The sequence below is a fragment of the Paroedura picta genome, chromosome 13 (genome assembly GCF_049243985.1).
Source record: "Paroedura picta isolate Pp20150507F chromosome 13, Ppicta_v3.0, whole genome shotgun sequence".
NCBI classification, from domain to species: domain Eukaryota; kingdom Metazoa; phylum Chordata; class Lepidosauria; order Squamata; family Gekkonidae; genus Paroedura; species Paroedura picta.
Window position 1 is genome coordinate 46,313,428 of NC_135381.1, and position 24,523 is coordinate 46,337,950.

General features: G+C 47.1%; 1 protein-coding gene across 6 annotated transcripts in view; it reads right to left on the reverse strand.

Moving 5' to 3' along the window:
• The window catches only part of HEPH (hephaestin), a 71,134-nt gene that overhangs the window by 37,792 nt on the left and 8,819 nt on the right, over positions 1–24,523 (reverse strand). For 5 of the 6 annotated variants that reach the window (XR_013226238.1, XM_077308221.1, XM_077308220.1 and 2 more), the window contains exons 3-10: positions 23,678–23,922; positions 22,748–22,960; positions 21,641–21,820; positions 20,200–20,454; positions 10,294–10,462; positions 5,489–5,628; positions 3,854–3,985; positions 2,296–2,507 (exon numbers count right to left, since the gene is read on the reverse strand). Coding sequence is in view for 5 of the 6 variants with exons in the window: in XM_077308221.1 (XP_077164336.1) it covers positions 2,296–2,507; positions 3,854–3,985; positions 5,489–5,628; positions 10,294–10,462; positions 20,200–20,454; positions 21,641–21,820; positions 22,748–22,960; positions 23,678–23,922 (1,546 nt within the window). In the remaining variant the exon portion in view is untranslated. The remainder of the gene's footprint in view (positions 1–2,295; positions 2,508–3,853; positions 3,986–5,488; positions 5,629–10,293; positions 10,463–20,199; positions 20,455–21,640; positions 21,821–22,747; positions 22,961–23,677; positions 23,923–24,523) is intronic. The other variant, XM_077308224.1, reaches the window with a different exon arrangement.

Below are 24,523 nucleotides of genomic sequence, written 5' to 3' on the forward strand. Positions count from 1 at the left end.
CCACCAAGGAAGGCCAGGGTCACTCCACAGGTGCAGGCCACGTTAAGCCATGTCTTTTGCCTTGAAAACCGCAGGAGGGGCTCCCATAAGTCCACTGCAACAATGATACTTTCCATCATGACCTCACATTATGCTAGGTGGTTATTAAACCCACACGCTCCTATTGCAGTTATAAGATTCACTGTGAAATTCACTCTGAACGATGGTGGAATAACTCAAGGAGGTTATTTAGTGTTCACAAAAACTGCCCAGCTGGCTATAAGCCCTGAAGGTTTTTGAAAGCGAATTCAGATTATGTTAAGGGGTTCACAGATAGCTAAGCTATGGGCAGGCACGTCATCTCAGGGATAGGGAAATCAGAAATCCCCCATTCACTGATCTGAAGCTCCAGCTAATTAGGAAAGCTGGTTATAGCCTTGCTCCCACCAAGGCCTCACAGATGGGGCATGAGAGCGGTGGTCCTTCTGCATGTTGCTCAAGATGGCCTGCATGCAAATCCCCCCTGATTGCATGCATTTCTGCATGGGGCAGTCCTGAATTAGACCCTGCTTGAAAAGATGAAATCTGGGGCCATTCCGCACCAGGATCTATGTGGCACATTGGTTACGGGATGAAAAAACGCCATTTTAAATAGTGGAATTCGTCGTTATGCATACCTGGCTTTGTAGTGGAATCCAGTTGCGTTTCTATCGTTTCCCACAGGTTTCCGGTCTCAGCAAAAATCGCTAGCCAGGAAGCGCTATTGCTGAGCTGTGTTCCGCCCCTGGCCGTCAAGCAGCCAATGGGCGGCCGTTATCATGCTCCCAAACAGCCTCTTTCCCTTTAAGGAAGTTTAAAAAAAAAACAAACACACACACACCTGTTGCAACGAATATGCGTTGATTCGTTGCAACGGAGAGACCCATCCAGCTAGCAGGTGGTGTTTGAGCTGCCGTTTCATCGTTGCCACACTCCCCCCGAGTGAACCCCCCCCCCCTCACGGGCGCGATTTTCGGCCGAAAACAGTGTGAAAAATAAAGGGAAAATAAACCAGCAAATAGGCCTCTGTGTTGCTTGTGCTTGGTGACTTTAAACAGAGGGACTGCAGCCGGGGAAGCCTCACTGGGTAAACGAAGGCTTGCCGGTGCGTTGATCTCCGCTCGCTCGGAGAAAAAAAATGGCGATTGCTTTGCCGGAAGATCAGAGGAGAGAGCTAGGGGGAGGGACTTTGCAGAAACTGCAACAATGGTAATGCACAGAACTTTCCCGTTAGTGTTACAGATTGGTTGCAAGAGTGTAGCGCTTTCCGGAGGGTGAATCCACTTTTTGGGATTTCCCTGAAAGCGCTACAACAAAGCGCTTTTTGCGGATCGGTTTCAGGAGTGTTGCAGATTGTCAACGACGTTGTGCATAACAGCAAAACAGTAGCGATTTCAATTTGTAACCATTGTGCTATTTTGGACGAGTGCGGAATGGCCCCTGGTTTTCTGGGGATTCCTTTGCTGCGGGGCAAGTGAGGGGGCAATTCAGGTATGCGCCTGAAGAAGCAGATTTTAGTGCAGAACCGGACGAAAAAGTCAACTCTTTAAAAATGCAAATCAGAAACATATCGCTAGTGCAGAAACAGACACTGCCTTGCGGCAATGAGAGGGGGGTCTTTATAACCTAGGGATGCTACCCTCCAGGTGATCCCTGGAGATCTCCCAGCATTACAACTAATCTCCAGTTGACAGAGATCAGATCCTCTGGAGAAAAATCAGAGTCCAGTAGCACCTTTAAGATCAACAAAGATTAATTCAAGGCCTGAGCTTTCGAGTGCAAGGCTCACACCATGAATAAATCTTTGTTGGTCTTAAAGGTGCCTGACTGGACTCTGATTTTATTGTGCTGCTTCAGACCAACACGGCTACTCATTTGAATCTATCCTTCTGGAGAAAAGGGCGGCTTTGGCAGGTGGACAACGGCATTCCATCTGTTGACCTCTCTCCCTTCCCCAAACTCCAGTCTCTTGAGCCACCCGCACCCAAATCTCCAGGTATTTTCCAATGCAGAATAGGCAAGGCTATTGTAAACCCTGCGATTGGAGAGTGAGACCCAAAAGCAGAAGCAGCCCCATATTTCATAGGCAAAGCTCATAAGGAGACATCCACCCACCATGTGCTAAGTCCCTTGCCCAACTGCCCGGCAGGCGGAGACATTGAGGCTGGAGGGGGTGCTCCAGGGCAGCCAAGTGCCTCTGCCTTGCCTCAGCAAGTGCCCATCTCCTCGTGCTCCTGCTGAGACAGTGTCCTGGCCTAGAATGCTGACAGACGGTACCTGCTTGCTCTCTTCGGTCAGGGCTCCGGGCTGACAGACCAGCAAAGGGCCCACCAAGCCAGAGCTGGCGTCTCTGGTGGCATCTACTGCAGATGAGTACATCGCAGTCAGGCACGGAGGGTCTGTGGCTGTAGGCCCCACGTGTTGTGGGACTGTCCAGCGGTACGTGAAACTCTCCAGAGGTTTCACAGCAGCCCCATTATGGGAGAAGCCTGTGGAAACGCAAACAGAAAGAGTACAGCTCAGACTTGTATTGTAAAGATGGAACAAGCCTTTCTGAGGGAAGACGGCAGAAACACTCGGTTCACAAGCCCTAAGATAATTCGGGTCACAGCATGGTGCTTGGGTCACAATCTGGCTCCCCAGACTGGTTTCCAGGGATGGCCAAACTATGGATCTCCAGATGTCCATGGACTACAATTCCAGGGGCTCATGGGAATTGTAGTCCATGGACATCTGGAGAACCATAGTTTAGCCACTCCTGGACTGGACTATGACCTCCTTAGCAATCCTCATATGAGAGCAAAAGACTGGAGCAGTGGTCCCCAACCATTGTGAGTCTGTGGGCACCTTTGGAATTCTGGCACAGCGTACTGGGTGAGGCCACAAGATGGCTGCCACAGGAGGTAAAACCAACCACAAAATGGCTGCCACAGGAAGCAAGGCCAGCTACAAAAAATCTACCACAGGAAGCAAGGCCAGCCACAAACTGGCTGAAGCAGCTTACCTCAGCAGATTCTTGCACTGTGGTAGCAGTTGCTGCAAAATCAATTAAAAAAAAATCCACACAGTCAAGTCAGAAATCTTTCTGGGCAAAATCCCCACCTAAATGTATATCATGTTCTCCCACTATTTAAAGTAAAAAGAATACACAAAAACATTTAATCCTTCACCTCAATCATTCCCCTTCTCTATGCACGAGGTCTTTGTACATAGTATCTTTAATGTTGATTCATGTACCTAACCAAGAGAGCTTTGACTCTTAAAAGCTCCTTTTTCCAAAATATTGTTGGTCTTTACATTGCTACGAGGCTCAACTCAAGCTCTTAGAATCTGACCAACAGAGCTACCCTCTGTGGAAACTGTGGAAGAAGAAGAAGAAGAAGAGTTGGTTCTTATATGCAGCTTTTCTCTACCCAAAGGAGTCTCAAAGTGGCTTCCAATCACCTTCCCTTCCTCTCCCCACAACAGACACCCTGTGAGGGAGGTGGGGCTGAGAGAGCCTTTTGCAGAAGAAGAATAGTTGGTTATTTGTGCTCGGTCAGAACAGCTTTTTCAGTGCTGTGGTGAGCCCAAGGTCACTCAGCTGGCTGCATGTGCAAGAGGACCGGAGAATCAAACCTGGCTTGCCAGATTAGAAGTCCGCACTCCTAAGTACTACACCAAGCTGGCTCTCCATAAAGGTATTGTGATACTTAGCTTCTTATTTTCAGCCATTTTCCTAATACTGAGTTTTTCATCCCAAGTATTCCTCTTGTATAATTATGTTTAGAGAAGGAGAATCATTTCTATGTGACGGGGATTTTCACAACAGATCCTATCATAAGCACACACCCACCGTCATGGTAGGGGGTTCCCTCCCACTTCTTTCCATAAAATACGCCGTGGGGCTGGATGCTGAAAGGCCAGGAGGCTTTGTTTGCAAAGGTGACCTGGATGGTGTCTCCTACTTCAGCTTTGATGACAGGTCCTGGAGGAGAGAGAAAAGGAGACTGAGAGGGCTAGGATATGGTTTGGTGTCCAAAATGACCAAGGAAGACTGTTCAACTCAAGAGTGCATTCACTTGAAAGGCCACGCCTTGAATAAATCTTTGTTGGTCTTAAAGGTGCCACTGGACTCCATTTTTGCTGTTCAACTCAAGGCCACTGAATGATTTCCAGAAGGCTCAGAGTTAAGAAGAGTTGTTTTTTATACTCTGCTTTTCACTGCCCAAAGGAGTCTCAAAGTGGCTCACAATTGCATTCCCTTCCTTTCTCCAAATAAGTTAGGTGGGGCTGAGAGAGGTCTGACAGAACTGCTCTGTGAGAACAGCACTATCAGGACTGTGATGAGCCTAAGGTCACCCAGCTGGCTGCACATGTAGGAGTGGGAAATCAAGCCTGGTTCACCAGATTAGATTCTGCCCCTTTTAACCACTACACCAGGAGGAGAGACTTGGAAAGAAACTAAGTTGCCCAAATCTTCGATGTATTTTGTTCTTAGCCAGCTTGATGTAGTGCAGGAGTGGCCAAACTGTGGCTCTCCAGATGTCCACGGACTACATTTTGGCCACTCCTACACTACATCAAGCTGGCTAAGAACAAGAGACATCGAAGATTTGGGCAACTTAGTTCCTTTCCAAGTCTCTCCTCCTTATTTGGGGTTTATTTATTTATTTATCATACTTCTATACTGCCCTCCCCGGAGGCTCAGGGCGGTTTACATTATAACAGAGAACCATACATAAAAGGGTTGGAAGGGCTGAAATGAAAGAGAGATCACAGTACAAAATTATCAATTAAAAGGGGGGGGGAGGAAGCCGTGCCTACACAAAAGTAGCACTTTACTAATCCGGTGTGGAGGACAAATAGAAATAAACAAATCTTGGGGGTTTCAGTAAGCAGCAGATTTGGAGGGATGACCCCTTATTAAGTGTTTAATCTCTGGCAGAAAAAACAGAACAGCAGCAAAGACTCCAGGGAGAAAAATAATTTAAAAAAATATATAGTTTCTTCCCACCCTAGGTGCTAATTTAACTTTCCAACCAGTGCAGTTGACATATAAATGGCATCAACAGTACCAAGGAAACCCTGCCATTTTCAAAAAAAGAAAGAAAAGGGGGTTGAAATGCAAGAGGGCCACTGAATTCCTTGAGGTTAGGGAATATAATAAGGCACAGAAGACTGAAAGCAAAACTGTATCACTTTTCCCCACTTCTCAGGGTCAGCTTGACCCTGCATTTTGGTCAAGGTTTGTAAACGCTTGATTCTAGCTCACACCATGTGAGCCTGAGTCTTAAAAAAAAAAAAAAAATCACCCACCCCCCAAAACATATCACTATGGTAATAAATGTGTGCATGTAAAAATTCTTGCTAACATATTAAATTAAATCCCTACACACTTTTAGTTTATAATGACTTCCCTTAGGCACCTCAACTCTTGTTCATGACAGCTACTGATAATCCTTTTGAAAGCACTGTTTTGCAGTATTACCAAGTATGCCAAGGTGCTTTTCTTCTTCTGGCCGTTCTTTCTCCACCCGAAAAGTTTCATCTGCGTACTCCACAAATCTGGCCTTCCAGTACGTTCCCCCAATCCGAGTGGAATTCTGCTTAAAGAAAAGCTCTGAAAAGCTGAGCAGGGACAATTACAAGTCTTACGATGCACGAACAGCCTTTTGCAACAGCTGAATTTTTAAAAATTTGCAGCTATTTAAAGTGGTTTATGATGTGCTGATGGAGATCCAGCTATGTCAAAGCTCAAAGCATTCTGCACCCTGAGTTGACAAACAAATGCAGTCAATGCTTAAAATGACAATTCTTAAAATTATCAGTATTATATCAAAATTATTAGAAAAAAGAAGAAAAAACCAGACCTACACCCAATTGGCTGAGCACATCTAACCTGAAATCAGAACTCTAAATGTTGACCATTGTCAGTATTTTCATTTGATCTGTTGCTCTTGTACAGAAAATCACCCTTGGAAGAGCTTTGACAGCAGTTATTCCAAGCCTCTCCCTTCCCTTCCCCCCTTCTTTTTCAGTAATTTTCCCTATAAAAATGTGGAATATGATTATTAAGTAATTAATTTATATTTATATACCACCCTCCCCTGAGGCTCAGGGTGGGTACATAAAATGTAGAAACGGTACATAGAACTTAGTTTACATAACAACTTTCATATAGCAGTAATAATATTAACATTAAGCTGTAGCCCAGGTGCAAACTATAACAATGTGAAGAGGTCCAGAGCAGAACACATGGGTGGACTTTTTAGGAGGGAAGGGAGCAGGGGCCCGCTAGATGTTGTTGGTCACTTGGTCTCAACCCAATGCCTGGTGGAAGAGCTCCCTTTTGCAGGCCCTGCGGAACTGTTTTAGCTCCATCAGCGCCCTGATCTCCTCCGGGAGCTCATTCCACCAGGTGGAAGCCAGGACAAAGAAGGCTCTGGCCCTGATCGAGCCTAGGCAGGCTTCTTTAGGGCCAGGGACCATGAGCCGGTTGGTGGTGGCAGAGTGTAGAGCTCTTTGAGGGGCATAGGCAGGGTGGCGGTCCCTCAGGTTTTCCTCTTCATTCCCTCTAAGGAAGTGACATCAGACACATGAACACTCATGCTGGAATAAATACTAGTTCAAGATGCCACTGGACTCCTGTTTTCTTTGAGTCAGAAACTGGAGCTCTGCAAGAGCTTGGGGAGAAATTAGGAAACAGAAGAGCCTTTGGTACTTTGGTGGTGGGAGGTATGGAAATCTCACCTGTCGGGCTTGGTGAACTCACTTCATCCTACTCCCTCTGAGGTAATTTCCACTTGGCCTTCACAGAACGGTTCAAACAGCTCAGACAACTCCAGGGGAGAATAAAGGGCTAAAAACCCCTCACACCACAATGCTATCTGCTTTCTCCACCACTTATTTATCCTGCCTTCATCTCAGGGGTCCAAGGTAGCGTACGATAACCTTTTCCTCCGTGTGGTCCTTGGAACTACCTTATTCATGTGCACATGGGTCCAAATTATAGTAACTACTTTGCTAGATTAGACCAACGCTCACCTAGGGTGGTTGTTATCTTGATTTTTGTTCTCTGCAGGTGGCATTCAGAGGTAGAGTGCCTCTGAACATGAAGGTTCTATTGAGCTGCCACAGCCAATCCTATACTGAGTTGCTTTTCAATGTTGCATCTTGCATGTTGCTCATGCTGCATCTTGTGGAATTCACAGTATTGTAAATTCCAGAAAAGAAGTACGCATCTAATGGAGAAGTACTCAAACCTGAGTCCCGATCCCTTCCCTCAATAGTTTTGATTGGGCTTCCCTGAATAATTGCATTCCGGGGAAGGGAGAAAGTGCTTTCTCCGTACTGTAGCGGAGCAGCGGGGCCACGCACAGATATCCCCTGCCACCCTGTGTCTAGCCGGGGATTTGCTCCTCAGAAGCACTGCTCCCGTCTCCATGAACTTGACTCTGGCAGAGGCCGGTGAGAGACATATGGGGGTTTCCATGAGAACTGAAAATGGTGAAACAGAGCCAGCATTGCTTCAGGTGCTTATGAGCTTTTCTTGGGTCACTGTCGTGTCTGTTCAAACAGGCTTTACTGTTTTTAAGAGTTTGTTTGTTTGTTTTAATTTCTGCAACAGAAATTTGCAATAGTAGGAAGAATATGCACACTGTGGTTAACAGGGCCTCATAAATTCCACTCCCAACACTACAGCCCACCTCTCGACAGAGTAAGTGGGGGGGTCCATGAAGCCCTGGCCAGCAGCGGGTGTGGGTAGGAACTCTTTGAAGCAATCCCTGGGGCTTCGAGGGAAGCAGCAAAACAGCTAAGGAGGGGCGGCAGTGCAAGCAAGGAACAGCAGTGTAATTTCTTTTAATTAGGAACAACCAAAATACGACAAAGTAGGAAGCAAGCCTGCATGTTCCCCAGAATTCTTCAGCAGACTGGAGAATAAGGAATAAAATAAATTTTAAAAAGGGTTTTTTGAGGGGGGACAGAGTTCTTGATGGAGAAGCCTCAGTCTGTTGCATGGGGATGCCAGGCTGCAGCTCAGTACAGTTGTCAATTATGGGTTTGGAAATCCCTGGAGCTTTGGGGCAGGAGTCTGGAAAGTGTGAGTTGGGGGGGGGGACCCCACATAGTAGAATGCCTCAGCCCACCCTCCAAAGCAGCCATGTTCTCCAGGAGAGCTGACCTATGCCATCTGGCGTTAAAATTCCAGGCAATTTCCAGATCCTACCTGGAGGTTGGCAAACTTACTCTGGAGATGGATTGATGCCCAGCTCACTGGGAAATGGGATCATTTTGCATTCTAGTTACTTATTTACAAGTTACTTATTTACTAGTCACTTATCCCCTCCCTTTATTTATTTATTTATTTATTTAGATTTCTATACCGCCCATTTCTTTGCAGCTCTGGGTGGTTTACATTGAACATTATATAATACAAATTACATGGAACGGTATATAGTAATAACAGTATGTAACATCAACTTTCAAATAAGGCATCAGAACATTGCAAAACCACATTATAAATAACAATTAACAGTAACATTGGGGGTTGATTTCATGGGTTGATTCTTTCAGTCATGGGTTGGTTATTTCAGTCTGGGGGTTCAGCAGCTGTTCTACGTCAGTCGGCCTCAAGCAAATGCCCGGTGGAGGAGCTCCCTCTCGCAGGCCCTGCAGAATTGTGGGAGTTCAGGCAGGGCCCTGATCTCCTCGGGGAGCTTGTTCCACCAGGTGGGGGACAGGACCGAGAAGGCTCTGGCCCTGGTTGAGGTCCAACGTGCTTCTCTGGGGTCAGGGATCCGCAGCCAGTTGGAGGTGGCGGAACGTAGGGCTCTTTTGGGGGTATAGGCAGGGAGGAGGTCTCTCAGATACACTGGGCCCAAACCATGTACGGCCTTAAAGGTGATTACCAGAACCTTGAGCTTGATCCGGAATTCAACTGGGAGCCAGTCAAGTTGTTGGAGTGCCGGCCGGATATGAGATCTCTACGATGTTTTCGTGAGAATCCAGGCCGCAGCATTCTGCATCAGTTGTAGTTTCCGGATCAAGAATAAGGGTAGGCCTGCATAGAGTGAGTTGCAGAAGTCCAGCCTAGAGGTGACCATCACATGAATCACTGTGGCTAGGTGTTCTGGGTCCAGGTAGGGCGCTAGTAGCTTGGCTTGGCGGAGGTGGTAGAATGCCAGCCTTTGTGACCTGGGCTTCCATTGTAAGGGACGCATCCAGGATCACGCCCAGGTTCCTGGCGGAGTGCGTTGGTGAGAGGTGCACACTGTCTAGGGTGTGCAGACACACTTCCTCCCATGGTCCCTTCCTACCCAACCACAAGACCTCCATCTTTGCAGGGTTGAGGTTCAGGCAACTCTGCTTGATCCATTTTGTCACTGCTTCCAGACATCTGGCTAAGGATTCGGAGGGGGGGGGAGTCTGGGCGGTCATCCATCAGGAGGAAGAGCTGGGTGTCATCTGCATATTGGTGGCAACCCAGCCCAAACCTCCGCACCAGCTGAGCCAGAGGGCACATAAAGATGTTAAATAAGATAGGAGAGAGGACTGCTCCTTGTGGGACTCCACATGTGAGCTGGTGTTGGTTAGATATTCTCTCTCCTATCACTACCCTCTGTCCACGGCCCCGGAGGAAGGAATTCCGCCATTTGGGGGCAGTTCCCTGTATTCCGGTGTCAGCGAGGCAGTGATCTAGGAGCTCATGGTCTACTGTGTCAGATGCTGCCGATAGGTCTAATAGTATGAGCTGCGCTGACCTGCCCTGGTCTAGCTGGCGTCGGAGGTCATCCATCAGGGCGACTAGCGCTCTCTCCACCCCACGTCCAGCCCGACTGAAATGGGTCAAGGGCTGAAGTTTCCTCCAGGAATGCTGATATTTGGTCCACAGCAGCCCTTTGTTTGTTTGTTTGCTTGTTATATTTATATACCACCCTCCCCAGAGGCTCAGGGCGGTTACATGGAACATAAGAACAGTACATGAAACAGTCTATAACATATGAATAACCGTGCAATAATATTAATAACTAATAGTTGTAACTATATAACAATATAGCAGTATAAGCAGTATAAGCAATATAAACAGTGCAACAATGTTTCCCAACGCAGAGCTGCAGCCCTAGATTTGAATGGTGCCAAACCCAAACTTGATGCTTTGTGAGTTTCAGATCCTGGTATTCTATTGAAAACTGCATCTCTCTCCTGCTAAGTCCCATTCAATAATATGGGAAATGGTCCCAAACAAAGGCTCAAACTTCCAAACTCCCCCTCATCAATTCCCCCCTTCCTTACCTGTGTGGCTCCCGTAGGCTTTTCCCAGTGCTCTGGTCTAATCCGGAAGGTGCATAATTCCACTGAACTTCCTTTGCTGCAATGTAATATTTCCGTAGTTTGCCTCTCAGGGCAGGCTCTGGGTCTTGAGGGGAACAGCTCCTGACCTCGTAGAAAGCCTCCATCCCTGCTGTAGAAAGCACAGAGGAGACTCACACTCGTGACTAGGAGTTGGCCCAAGAGGCAGACATACCAAGCGGGGCATTGTCAAGGCAGGGTGGAAAACAGAGATGTGGGAAGGGGTCGCTTAGGCTTAAAGGCACAAGGAGGAGGTTGGAAGCCCCCCCCCCCCCCTCACACACAAAGGCTGCAATTTGGTCAAGGCCAGGCAAACCTCCCTGGGGCCAGGGACCACTAACACATTAGTACCTGCAAAGTGAAGAGCTCTGCGGGGAGCATAAGCAGATAAGTTGTCCCTCAGATAGGCAGGGCCCAAGCCAGGTATGAACTTAAAGGTCAGAACCAAAACCCTGAACTTGATCTGGGCCATAACTAGTAATCAATGCAGCTGCCTCACCACAGGCTGGATGTGGGTCCTCCAACATGAACCAGTGAGGACCCTAACAGCTGCATTCTGCACCAGCTGGAGTTTCCGGGTCAAGGGAAAGGGTGGGCCAGCATAGAGCCAGTTGAAGAAGTCCAGCCAAGAGGTGACCATCAAAGGGATCACTGTGGCCAGGCAGTCTACAGGTAGGTAGGGCGCTAGTAGTGCCTGGTGAAGATAGTAAAATGCCATGTGTAAAATGCCCTATGTCCTGTGCCTCCATCTATAGGGAGGCATGCAGCATCATGCCCAAATTCCTTGCCATAGGCAAGATGTTAAGCTGCGCCCCTGCAAAGGTGGGCAGAGGCACTTCCTGTCCCGCCCGTTTCCTGCTCAGCCACAGAACCTCCATCTTGGAAGGGTTCAGTTTCAGGCAGTTCTGCTCTAACCACCCAGCTTCCAAATATTTGGCAGGGGGGATCCCTCTGAGGGGGGGATCTGTGTGGCTGTCCATGAGGATATAGAGTTGGGTGTCATCTGCATATTGATAGCAACCCAGCCCATAACTCCAGACCAGACTACCCTAGAGGGTGAATAAAGAAGTTAAATAACGTGAGGGAGAGTATTGGTGTAGTGGTTAGGAGAGAGCCAGTTTGGTGTAGTGGTTAGGAGTGCAGACTTCTAATCTGGCATGCTGGGTTCGATTCTGCGCTCCCCCACATGCAACCAACTGGGTGACCTTGGGCTCACCATGGCACTGATAAAAGTGTTCTGACCGAGCAGTGATATCAGGGCTCTCTCAGCCTCACCCACCCCACAGGGTGTCTGTTGTGGGGAGAGGAATGGGAAGGCGACTGTAAGCCGCTTTGAGCCTCCTTCGGGTAGGGAAAAGCGGCATATAAGAACCAACTCTTCTTCTTCTTCTTCTATTGCGCCCTGTGGCACCCCACAAAGGAGTTCATATGGACGTGACAAAGCCTCCCCCACTGCCACCCTCTGCATCTGGTTCCAGAAAAAGGAGCACAGCCATTGAAGGGCTGCCCCCTGAATCCCAGTCCCAGTGAGGTGGTGGGCCAATACCTCATGGTTGACCACGTCAAACGCAGCCATCAGATCAAGTAGTATGAGTATGGCCATTCCAGTCCAGCTGGCACCGGGGGTCATCCGCCAAGGTGATCAACACTGTCTTCACCCTGTGGCCAGGATGGAAGCCCGACTAACACAGATCGAACACGGAAGTATCTCCCAAGTATGCCAGGAGCGGGACTGCTGCGGCCCTTTCAACTACCTTTCCCAGGAACGCAAGATGCAAAACCGGGTGGTAGCTAGCCGCGTCCCACGGATCCAGCAATGTTTTTTTCATCAAGGGATGAATCACTGCCTCCTTTAGCACCTCTGGGAATTCCCCTAAACCAGGGAGAGGTTGACAATCTCTCCCGGAGGGCCTCCAATCCGCCAGTCAATCCTTTTTCTTCATCAGTTCTCACCACTAGCATGTGCCAGTCAAAAACCCGGAGAAGCTTTCTGACCCCCAAAACTATTAGATGAAGAGAGTTGGCTAAGACAGTCGGCTTTCTCTCTAACCTGGAAAGACAGTGGGGTACTGGAGAGACAATGTTTCAGGAGCCTGTCAAAGGTTGCCAATCTCTCATATCATTGTGGAACAAATTGAGTATACAGAGCACACAGTAAAACCCTGGCATTGCAAGCTTTGATTGCTGGCAACGTGTTTGTGTGCCTCTGTGTAAAGTTGACTGCAACTCCACCGTGCTTTGAACACGGCTGCAATTTGTATGGAGGAGAAGTCCTTAGACAGAAATTCTGGGAAGTGTTTTAGTCTTATGCAACTAAATTGAAAAACAAACAAACCTTTTTGGTATTATCACCAAAGCCCTAGCACAGTTGCTCAGTAATGCTAATTTCCTGCTCTTACTTGAAAATGTGCATGGTTTTCTCCTTGTGATTCCCTCATTTGATCCTCCACACTGGTCGTGATCTTGGCAGTTTTTAAAAGCCTCTCCCTTGCCAATTGCACTATTTTATCCAAATGGATCAATCTCAAATGCATCTTAAATTTGCAAACTGTCTATGTGGCTCAGCTGCCATTTTAATGTGGGTCTTCCAAAGACTGCCTAGATGGTTCCCCTCAAAAAACTTTGTTCACTAAAGCATCAAAGGGAAAATTTCCCCCAAAGCTTTAGACGTTCCATCTCAATGTCTCTGTCTTTATATCTCATGACAGTTTCATTCCACACTGATAATCGCCTCTCCTTTATTTCATTGGCATGGAGCGCTGAACTCTTTTCCCCCCTTTCTACCCTTGAGACGCTGCCATTTGCCTCTCTGATCTCCTTTTCAAGTCAATGCCAGCAGCTCCTTTTAAACTTTTACTACATTGTTAAAAAACTATTTAGTGATCTGAAGCTAGTGATAATTTGAAATTGTTAGACTCATGCTGCTTGTGCAATAATTTAAATTTAAATATTTAAAACAAGGAAGGGAAAAGTAATCAATGGAGCTTGTACACTGATGAAGGGGGAGGATGGTGAAAGAGGCAGTGTGGGAAGAATGACCTTGAGGTGGACGGGGGAGTGACCAAGGGATGGCAAAGAGGTGACATGGAAGAGGAAAACCAAGGAGATTACACAGCAGAGGGCAATTCCATTTTGTCTACATTAACCAGCAGGACAATTTAGGTGCTCAACCGGAAGGAGGAAAGTGTGGCAGCGAGTGGGTGAAAGCCACCTGGCTCCCCCTGTTCCCCCAAGAGTCAGCTCACATGGCTGAATGGCTGTAGAGCGTTTATGTAGGTGGTTCTGTTAGCGCTTCTACTGAGATCCGAGCTTGCGGTCCAAGGTAGGATCGACATGGGCACTGTAAGTGACCAATGCCTGCTAGATCCCCATCTCGGGTTTAAACACAAACTGACCAATAGAGCGCATTGGCAGGAAGTTCATGCATGTCTATATGTCTGGGCTCTTGAGGGGCTTCTCGGTTCAGTTTTGTCTCTTGAACCACCGTGCTGAGATCACAATAAAGAGCTGATTACACTCCTGGTGCGCCTGGCTTCCTTCGAACCCACGGATTGGACAATAGCCTTGGTAGCTCCATCTTTGTTACAGGCTAGTGTTTGCCTTGAATTTTGAATAGGGCCACTCCCAAGAGAACTTTCCCTCTCTCTCATGCTTGTTATCAGCCCTTATTTTCAAGGCTTGGGTTATTTCTTCTCACCACTGGATGCCAAGTGCCAGAAGGCCTGACTCATCCTAGTGCTTCCGAACGTTCTAGCTCCTCTTCACTAATGATTTCTTCATCTAGAGTAGAAGAGGCCTAGTTTTAATGATGCCTGCTGTCTCAGATTCTGGCAGGCTTTGCTGGGTGTGTGCCCACACTTGAGTCCCAGCAGACACGAGCTTAGCTTGCTATTTCTCTAAGCTGAATCGCTGCCTATGAAGATCTCCTTGTAAGCAAACCTGGACATCACATGTAGTTTCCTTGGTCTTTCTCGGAGCCCCAAGCAATGGCCGAGTAGTTTCTCTGTGCAGCAGGTAGAAGGAAGAGCACATTGCCTGAATGGAAGAGACTTTTAACGGCCCAGGCTGCGTGAAGAGGAGACGGAGCAGTAGCTGTTCTGCCTGCGAGTTAATGTGATTTTAAGGGCAGCCTGCAAAACCGTTGGAGTCGGAGAGGCGGGTGCTCTCAATCCTTCAGCCATAGACAAGGTTGATCAGGCAGCAGCGGAAGAATATGAAGGTGGGGGGGGGGCGATTTCTTGAGGGTGGAAGGCAAAAACTCTATCATCTTGCCACTTCTGTGAGTGAAGACAGCTTAATCAATAAACATATTGGCCTAAGTGCCAGTGAGAGAATGCATTTTCAAACAGTTATTACAGCAGGACAGGGCTAAGAGCACAACTAGACACGATAGCATTGCTATTTCAGAGCCTCAGGGATAACCAGTTGGAGGGGCCTAGCGGAGAGACAACCCAGTTCTTTGTGCCAGCATCACAGGATCCAGGGCCGGAAACCCCGTCCAGACCTAAAGGCTCACAAGAGAAAGTACAGGTGAGCCAGCTTGACAGCTCGCCAGCAAAATGCAAGGTTGTCGGTGTGCTGTAGACCAGTGGTCCCCAACCCACGGGCTGCGAAGGCCTCGGCGCTGGGCTGCGGCTCCCTCTTCCCGCCCCCACCACAGCGAGAAGCTCACCAGGCTGCGAGCAAATCGCCCGCTGAAGCGGCTGATCAGCTTGCGGCCCGGCAAGCTTCTTGCTTTGGGAGGGGGTGGGAAGAGAAGCTTGCCGGGCCGCAAGCTAATCGGCCACTTTGGCGGCCGATTTCCTTGCGGCCTGGAGTGGTGGGGAGAGGGAGCCGCGGCCGCCGGCAGCGCAAACGCGCATGCGCAGACTTGCCGCGCGTGCGCGTTTGCGTCTGGTGGGGGCGCAAACACGCATGCACGGCAAGTCTGCGCATGCTCATTTGCGCCGGGGCTGCCGCGCATGTGCGGGGTCCCGGGTCACCCTCTCCCCGCACCCCAGCGCAGCGGTCCGCAGCCTGACAAAGGTTGCGGACCACTGCTGTAGACCTTCCACTGGATGAGGACTGAGTCCAGCTGCAGGTAGTTTGGGCTGCACTACAACCGTCACCCAGAGATGTATATAAGGTGACGCCTTAGAGCCAGGGCTTCTCCAGTGGGTGCAATGGGAGCATCCCCTGCCCATCTGCCTGCACGCTCAATTCCTCCGCTTCCTTGAGAGACTGTCGGTTTGCTTCCCGGTTCCTGACCTTGACTTGGCTTCTAGACCTGCTTCTGTGATGACTTGGTAACCTTGACCTTACTCTAGCCTTGCTCCCAACTTGCTCCTGCCTCATTCAGCCCTGCTGTTGGACTGCCTACACCAGCTATGACCCTGGACTGCTTACAGACAAATTATTTGCCCCACCTTCCTACCCGGACTGCTCTTCTCTCAGTTCAACCCCGGTCTGGCTCTGGCTGTGTTTTGGTTTTGGCCTCCTGGTCAAGGGTGTAGCTCCTTCAACCTTGAGTGCGGCCTGCTAGGGCAACATAGTCCCACTTTGCAGGCCCAACTGAAGCACTTTTAATGTAAAAAGCTAGTGGCCCTGGATTTGGCTGGGGACGGGGGTGGGATTCCATAATGTCCTAAGGGCCAACCTAGAGGCCATGTTTACATAACTTTGGAGCAGCATGTGGTCAGAACAGTCCACTATACTGTTCCAACTCCAAGCCTGTGTAAATATCTTCCTGGCGGGGCCTGTTTCAGCTTCCCAAAATGCTGGGGGGGGCAACTCTCTACCCCCTATGCCATTTTCCAAGGAGAAAAGGGCCACTCCTGACCTCTAAAATGACTCCTCTCTCATTGATGAGAGACTGCAGGGAATGCCGGAGTTGCAGGGAAACCCAGACACCATTAGACAAAGGAACATCACCCCTAGCTGGAGTCAGTGGCCCATCTAGGTGGACGTTGGTGAAGCTGTGAGATCTTGGGAAGACATCTGTCAAGCGGAAAGCCACTGATTAAATGTTTTCTTGGTGTTTGAGCTGTCTATTGTTAATAAGTTGTATTTACAGTACATTACCTTTATTGGCATAATAAAAATTTTGTAGTCACAATAAGATTGAATAATAGATACCAGTTATTGCCAAGTTCCGGTAACTTACACAAATATAGTGGAATAAAAAGGTTTTAAAATTTCCCTCCTGTAAATGATGTGAGCAGAATATACAAGTTGCATTGATAAAATGAATATGACATTTTCAAAAACAAGAATGGCCCCTAAAAAGGTAGGGAAAAATGTAACTACTCAGTGGAAAATACTCTGTTTGGCACGCAGAAGGTCTCGTGTTCAACTCCCACCATCTCCAGTTGAAAGGAACAGTCGGGAGGTGAAAGACCTGAGATCCCAGCGAGCCACGGCCAGTCTGAGCAGAGAAGTCTGGCTCTGGTGGGGTTTGCCATTTTATTTTGGCTTGAACTGAATTTTCAGAATCAGAAGGCCTCTATTGGCATACGGAACTCAGTTAAAAGAAAACTATTACACTGCCTTGAAGCATGAGAAAAGCCAATTAATTAACAGGGGGTATTTCTAAATTTATTTATTTATTTATTATTTGATTTATTTCCCGCCACTCCCTGGGTAGGCTCGTAGCGGATGACAGTTGTCTTAAAAACCCCAATTAAAACCCCATTAAAAGACATTAAAATCATAACATAACATGGAGGCAGCCAATCACAATCTACTCCCATCTACCAAGGCGATAGAGAATGGGGGGAGGTGATGTATACTTCAGACCCCCTCAGGGGAGGGCAACACTCTACCTCGCAGACCCCAGCCTCAACCATAGACCTGGCGGAAGAGCTCCATTTTACCGGCCCTGCGGAAAGCCGACAAGTCCCGCAGGGCCTGCAGCTCACCCAGGAGCTCATTCCACCAGGTGGGGCCAGGACAGAGAGAGCCCAGGCCCTGGCTGAGGCTAGGCGCGCTTCTCTAGGGCCGGGAACGACCAAGAGATTTTCCCCCGCAGAGCGTAGCTCTCTGCGGGGGACATAGGGTGATAGGCAGTCCCTCAAGTATGTGAGTACCAACTTACATAAAGTCTTAAAGGTTAATACCAAAACCTTGAACCGGATCCGGGCAGCAATTGGCAACCAGTGCAGCTGCCTCAGCACAGGCTGGATGTGGGCCCTCCAAGATGTACCAGTGAGGACCCAAGCAGCTGCATTTTGCACTAGCTGAAGTTTCCGGATCAAGGACAAGGGAAGGCCCGCGTAGAGCGAGTTACAGAAATCTAGTCTGGAGGTGACTGTCGCATGGATCACTGTGGCTAAGTGATCAGAGGACAGGAAGGGCGCTAGTAGCCGGGCTTGGTGAAGATGGAAAAATGCCTGGCCTCCGTAGTCAGGGAGGCGTCAAGGGTCACGCCCAAATTCCTGGCCTGGGATGCAATGTTAAGTTGCGCCCCTGCCAGGGTGGGCAAACGCACTTCCTGATCCCGCCCCTTGCCTTCCAGCACCTCCGTCTTGGAAGGGTCGAGTTTCAGGCGACTCTGCTCGAACCCTTCTGTCCCTGCTGCCAAACATCTCGCAAAGGGTTCTGGGGGGGAGTCCGGGCGGCCGCCCATGAGGAGATAGAGCTGTTAGGTAAATAGGTAGGTAGGTAGGTAGGTAGATGGGGCTTGCAAGGCATTGGAATGGTTTGATTCTCTTTAAGGCACCTTAAAATTGTTTTCATGGGGGAGAAAGATGATGTTGAGTCTATGTTACTACTTATTAAAGACCTTTTGGATTAAAGATTTAAAACAACCAGAAGAAAGAATTCATCAAATGGTTAGAGAAAGAAATGAACAGCTAATGACTCTCCAAAAGCACGATAAACACTGAGTCCACTGATAAGAAAACGGCAAGTTCAGTGTAAAAAATCTGGAACGCAAGTGTATGACGGTAACATTGAATTGTTAAATGTTGAGCTCAGAAAGGACAAAAACATAATTTGAAATTGATAGCATGAGACAATAAAATTAGCATGAGGCAACTAAATTCAACTTTTCTGTTTTTACAACAACCTAAAAGAAATCAAAAGAAATGCTGGTCTAATCAGAAACATCTCAATGACTTTGCTATAAAATATGTGGGCTGGCTGATAAGAGAGGAAGGATTCAGGGAATCTATAAAGGGCACCACAGAAGAGATGACTACATGCTGGTGGGTCGCTTCAAGAAAACCCCATTAGCTGAAAGACTATAATAGCTGAAAGACTGTAATTCCGGGGAGATAGAGTCAATCGAACACGTCCTCTTAAGGTGCCCTACTTTTAGCTCTGCGAGAAATAAATTCATCCTCCCATTACTCAGGAATTCCTCTACCAGCTCAAACAAAAGAAAAGTCAAATTTCTCCTGTGGAATAGGAGGGGCCATATTATTAAGCAAGTTGCCAAATTTTGTGCTCATGTGCTTAGCACACGGGAAAGACAATTTAAACTTAAGTAAAGGTGTTTTAGAGGAATTTTACTATGCATTTTTTATAATGTACCTATCAATTATGCGATTTAAAAATTTTTAAATTTTGTATTAGTTCCCTGATTATGTAATTTCTGCTGTGAATTTTTTTCTTTTTTGCCATCTGTTTTATCTGGCCGCAGTGCTGGGTTAAATAAATTTGATTTCATTACAGGGACGATTAAAGGAAGGGAACTCTTGAAAGAGAACACTGAGATTAAAGAAAAGGCTTCATTTGAGAGGACAAGAATAGAAGGTTGACCATTTATGCAAGCAGACTGACCAGGCAGCTATCACAAAGGAGGTAGGTACGATATGAAGAAAAGCTTTTACCCAATGTTTTGAAAGCACAAACAATACATGGAAATACTACAAAGATATTTACAAGCTGCAGGAATGCCAAAGGAAATTCCAGATCCAAATAAGGAAATGGTGAATCCTCAGTGGACCCCAAGCATCCACCCAGGGCTGTACTTTCCTTACAGCCTTTTATAGTTCTAGGAGTAGTCCCTCTGCAATTAAACTATGAAGAAATCCATTAGCTGTGACTTTTAACTTCTACACTGCCAAACCACCCTGTATTGAGTCTGCCAAGAAAACGCTGGAGGGCGTCACCCCAAGGGTCAGACACGACTCGGTGCTTGCACAGGGGATATCTTTACCTTTACCTTTTTATTAACTTCTAGAGGCCTCCAGGCACTTGTGCGGTAAAGTTTTTGTTGGGGTCCACTGAGGAAGCATCCATGAGAGGGATGCAGGACTTACCGGTTCCTCATTTGGATTTGGGATTTCCTGTGGCCTTCCTACAGCTTCTTAATATCTGTGCGGTATTTCTATGAATTGCTTGTGCTTTCAAAGCATTGCATAAAAGCTTAGTTAGAATCATAGAATCATAGAGTTGGAAGGGGCCATGCAGGCCATCTAGTCCAACCCCCTGCTCAACGCAGGATCAGCCCTAAGCATCCTAAAGCATCCAAGATCCCTTAGATCCCTAAGCATCCTAAAGCATCCACTTCATATCATACTGATTCTTGTTGTGTTGTCTTTACATGGTGGAGTTTGTTCTTTTGTATAACTGTCACACACTGTGTATCCCATTTTGTTTTTTGTTGTTGTTTTTTGGGGGGGTCACAGAGGAGGTGGCATTTTTAAAAATACCAAATTTCAAAAGTAAAATTTTAAAATACTAGAAAGTCAAACTCTGGACTTTTTTCAAAATGTGAATTGAAGCTGAACATTCTTTCAACGCTCCTTCAAAGGTGGTTATGGTGTTGTCCATCATTTCCTGGGAAAGTAACATGTGAAGTCCTTGTCCAAGGTGGCTGCAGTGGACAATCACGACCCCCGAGGCCCAGGTGCCATGCCTCCTTACCTTGCAGGTGCTTGTGAACCTGGCAGTCCAGCAGCCATTTCCCAATGTTATGAGGGGTCATTTCAGCTGTGACAAAAGTGGCTGGGAAGAGGCTGACCACATCGGTTCTGTGGCCTCGGACAGTCAGGGTCTGTCCATGGAAGAAGGCAGTGTGGACGTCCATCTCATTGCCCATCCCAAAGAGGTGCCAAGAGACACGATCCCCAGAGCACATGGTCATCACGGGCAGGTTACCAAACACGTAACCATTAATAGCTGTAGAATCAAAGGTCAAGATGGCATTCATTCAATAGTAGAAGGGTGTTGATTTTATAGACATGAGTTTTGCTATATTTGTAACTGTTGCTAGCTGCTCTTGAGCTTGGGAGAGGAGAAGTGATAGATTTTGAAATGGACTAGGGTAAGTGTTCAGGTGAAGGCCCGTATCCACTGCCTCCTCCATTCTATCCTGTTCCCAATATGGAAGAGATCCCTTTCCATCATGGATCACATTCTGGATCACCGCTTTACCCTTTGAAGGCAGAAGCTGAAGGCAGCTGGGTGTGGGTGCTGGTGGCTTTGACAATGACCTTAGCGAGAAAGATGGGCTAAAATGAAGACAATAATGAGAATAACTATTGCTGCCGGTGGAATAGTCAACACTCACATCCTGCCATCAAATGCAAGAGTAATTCAAGAAGTTAAAAGGGGTTGAGTCCAGTGGCGGCTTTAAGATCCAACAAAATTCGATTCAAGGTGCGAGCTTTCCTGTGCACACACAGTTCTCGGATACAATGAAATGGGAATTATGAATCTACAGATATAGCTAGAGAATTCGTACACAGCATAATGAAGATGTTTAATGGACACAAGGACCTTAGAGGAATAACAAGCTAAGTTAATAAGATCATCATTCACGTGGGTTCAACCTTGGGAGGGGGGGGGACATTATTAAAAGAAAATTAAAGCCTTGAATAAAACTTGGTTGGTCTTAAAGGTGCTCTTGGACTCAAGCTTTGTTCTACTGCTTCAGAATAAAATGGCTGCCCACCTAAATCTATCAATTAGATGTTTTACTCAATTTTTCTGGCCACTGGCAGTGATTTTATAACCTGACTTCAACTCTGAGGTAAACTGTGAACCAGTTCACACATTCCAGTGCTACAGTCTTCATGAATATACTGTGTGGGGATTGGCTATTTGGACATACTCAGAGAAGAGAAATTATGATGTGGACACTCGAGTCTAATTAAAAATGAAATAATGAATATCGACTCTTCAGTATGTTGCTGATATGTTAATATGAAACCGTTTTGGTTGAATATAAGATGAATCAATGAGGAAAAAATATTTTTGACAGCATTACAATTGAGCATTTCTCATAACTGAGTTTATCAGATTTATGGATATCAGTCCTTTCTCCTTGGGCTATCAGATGGAGGGGGGACAAGGGGGCACTTACCATGCATCCGATTGCTCTCCCTGAACTCCTCATCTTCCTCATCAATGGATTCTGGTTCTCCACAGAAAGTCACAATATTTTCCCTCAGGTGCCAGCTTTGGTTCTCATCAACCACACTGAACATCAGGAAGAAACTGAGATCCATGTTGTGGCGTCTTTGAGAAACACTTTTCAGAGTTCCTGTGCCAGGAAAGAACACGCATGAGCGAAGGCAGGAATCTGCTGAATGGAGACCAACATGAAGCAGTAGAACAGGTTTAGAGTCCAGTCAGGCACCTTTAAGGCCAACAAAGTTTTATTCCAGGTATACCTTGAATAAAACTTTGTTGGTCTTAAAGGTGCTAGTGGACTCAAACTTTTATTATGACTATAAAACAGAAGTGAGAAAATTAACTTCTGAATGCTTGCGGGGAGACCAGCTAATGGACCATTCTTGGTGACCAGGAATATCTTACTATGGCGGCCATGTTTCTCTTGGCCTCATTCACCTGTTACCTTTAGGCGTAGCACTGCTGCAGTGTAGACCCCTTTGGAAGATGCTGTGATGTGGGAGAAGCCTGAACAATGGCCCTATCCCAAGTCAACACTGTCTTTCTTACTGAGGGGAGCAACATTGGTGTGGGAGGAGCTGCAGCATGTGCCAGAGCTTCTGGCATGACTGGTACACTTGAAGAAGGAACTTCAGCCTTCTCCCCACACATTCCTGACCTGGAACAGTCCAGGAAGGGGGTGCATTCGCCCACTAGTGCATGTGTGTATTTCCAGGGCAGCTGCAATTCTGGAAAACAGCATAGGAAGGAATGCTGAAGTTCCTTCTACACATGCATTGAGGCCATGGAAGAAAAGTTTTGTTACTTATCATATCATTTGAATGATTATTTCAGATGTTAGCCCAGTTTTATCAGATTTCAGAAGCTAAACAGGGTCAACCTTAGATGGGAGATCACCAAGGAAGTCCACAGCCATGACACAGAGGTAAGCAAAACACCTCCAAACGCTGCTTGCCTTGAAAACATTACAGGTGGCCAGAGGTTGGCTGGGACTCAACAATACTTTCTACCACCAAGCTAATTTCTAGGTAGGCTACAAAACCTAGGGAAGCCTTACCTTCTTTACATATAAGTAATGGCCCAATTAGGCCAGTGGCAATATCTTTTGGCGCGTCAATGTGAGAATGATAGATCCAAGTCAAGCATGTTGGATCGTCAGCTGTTGGGCCATGATCCTCAGGGACAGTCCAAGTATAGGTGTGGTTCCCTCCAGGCAGGACAGCATCATCTTTCTTGAGATCCTGCGAGGACATGTCTGGATAGTGAGACCCTGCAAAATGTAAGCATGTGGTTGGGAAGTTTTGTTATCTGAACGGTAGAGAAGCAGCTTCCTTGGTGCTGTTTTGCTGATAGAAGGGTCTTAAATAAAACTTCTGCAGAATCAGTATATATTGGGAGTCTGGGACAGAAAATAGGGCCTGACCATGGATCATGGCCTGCCTGATACTCAGCTTCCTGAGTTTCACAGGTGCCTGCCTAGGTACTGCAGAATCAGCTGACAATGAGGGCTGACCTATGGATGGGACCACTTCCAACAATAGGGAGATGCAGAGCTGCTAACCAGAAGCAAACACTCCTTTTCTCCAACAGACTAGAAAAGAATGACAATTCGCATTTCCAAAGGGAAGTCTTTAGATAAGATGGATACTGTAGGGTGACTGTGTATTACATGAAAAGCCAAGTTAAAATTCACTTTCCAAAAGTTATTCATTTCATCGTTCAGTGAGAATGACCATAAACTACAAGATGGGCTTGGTCTAATAGGGTCCCTTGGGCAGGTTTCCTGGCAGGATCTGCACAAGAGTGGTTACAAATTACATGCTCAGAGGGACAAGGGCAACCAAGGAACTCTCTGCTTACTTTTACATCCTTTTAGTTAGTTAGGAGAAGGCACATATTCCAGTACAAAGAGAAAAGAGTGCCCTCAAGTGTCCACAGGATACAAAGCTGCCTTTACTCTACATTGTCATGCAGCACTTTTGTGTACCTTCGGAGTTTTTCTCATAAAAGACACCATGAGGATGAATGGTGAATGGCCGAGAGGCAAAGTTTTTCAGGTGTACTGTGATGGTATCACCCACTTCAGCCTGGATAACAGGACCAAGGAATCCCAGCCAGGCAGGCTGTGGTACTTCTCTCGTGTAGGTGGGATCGGAATACTGCCTATAGACAGACTTCCTGTACGTGCTGCCGACTCTGTTCTTTGCAGCCTGGAGGAATTTAGAGGCCGCTCTGTGGGGAGGAAAGACAATAGAGGTAAAATACAAGATTTCTATCCTCATGTATTCTCAATTCAATGTTTAATCCTGTACACTTGATAATGAAACACTCCAGCTGCGGCAGGAGTCAGAGTCTGCCACAAAATGGTTGTCGCCAAAGCAGCATTTTCTTAAAATCTGTACAGCTAATCCAATCTCCAGCGGCCAACCAGGAGGCTTGCTGGGTCAAAGCCCCATCTGGCCCCACCCATCTCCCACAAACACTTTGCAGGTGTCAGGAAAGTAGGCTTGCCAGCCTCCAGGCATGGCCTGGAGATCTCCTGGGAGTACAACTGGTACCCAGATTTCACTGCAGAGATCAATTTCCCTGGAGAAAATGGTAGCTCTGGAGGGAGGACTTGATGGCATCATGCTGCGCTGAGCTCCCTCCCTCAATCTCCACCCCCTCAGGCACCACCCCAGGGTTCAAAGAACAAGCACAGGAGAAATGTTTCAGAGATGAGAAAACAAAAAACCTAACTGGAATGTTTAAAACGTTGAATGTCTGTGTGAACTAGACAAGAAGTTATAAAAATATGCTCTCCTTCATTTTTATTCATTTGTTTTTTGCATTT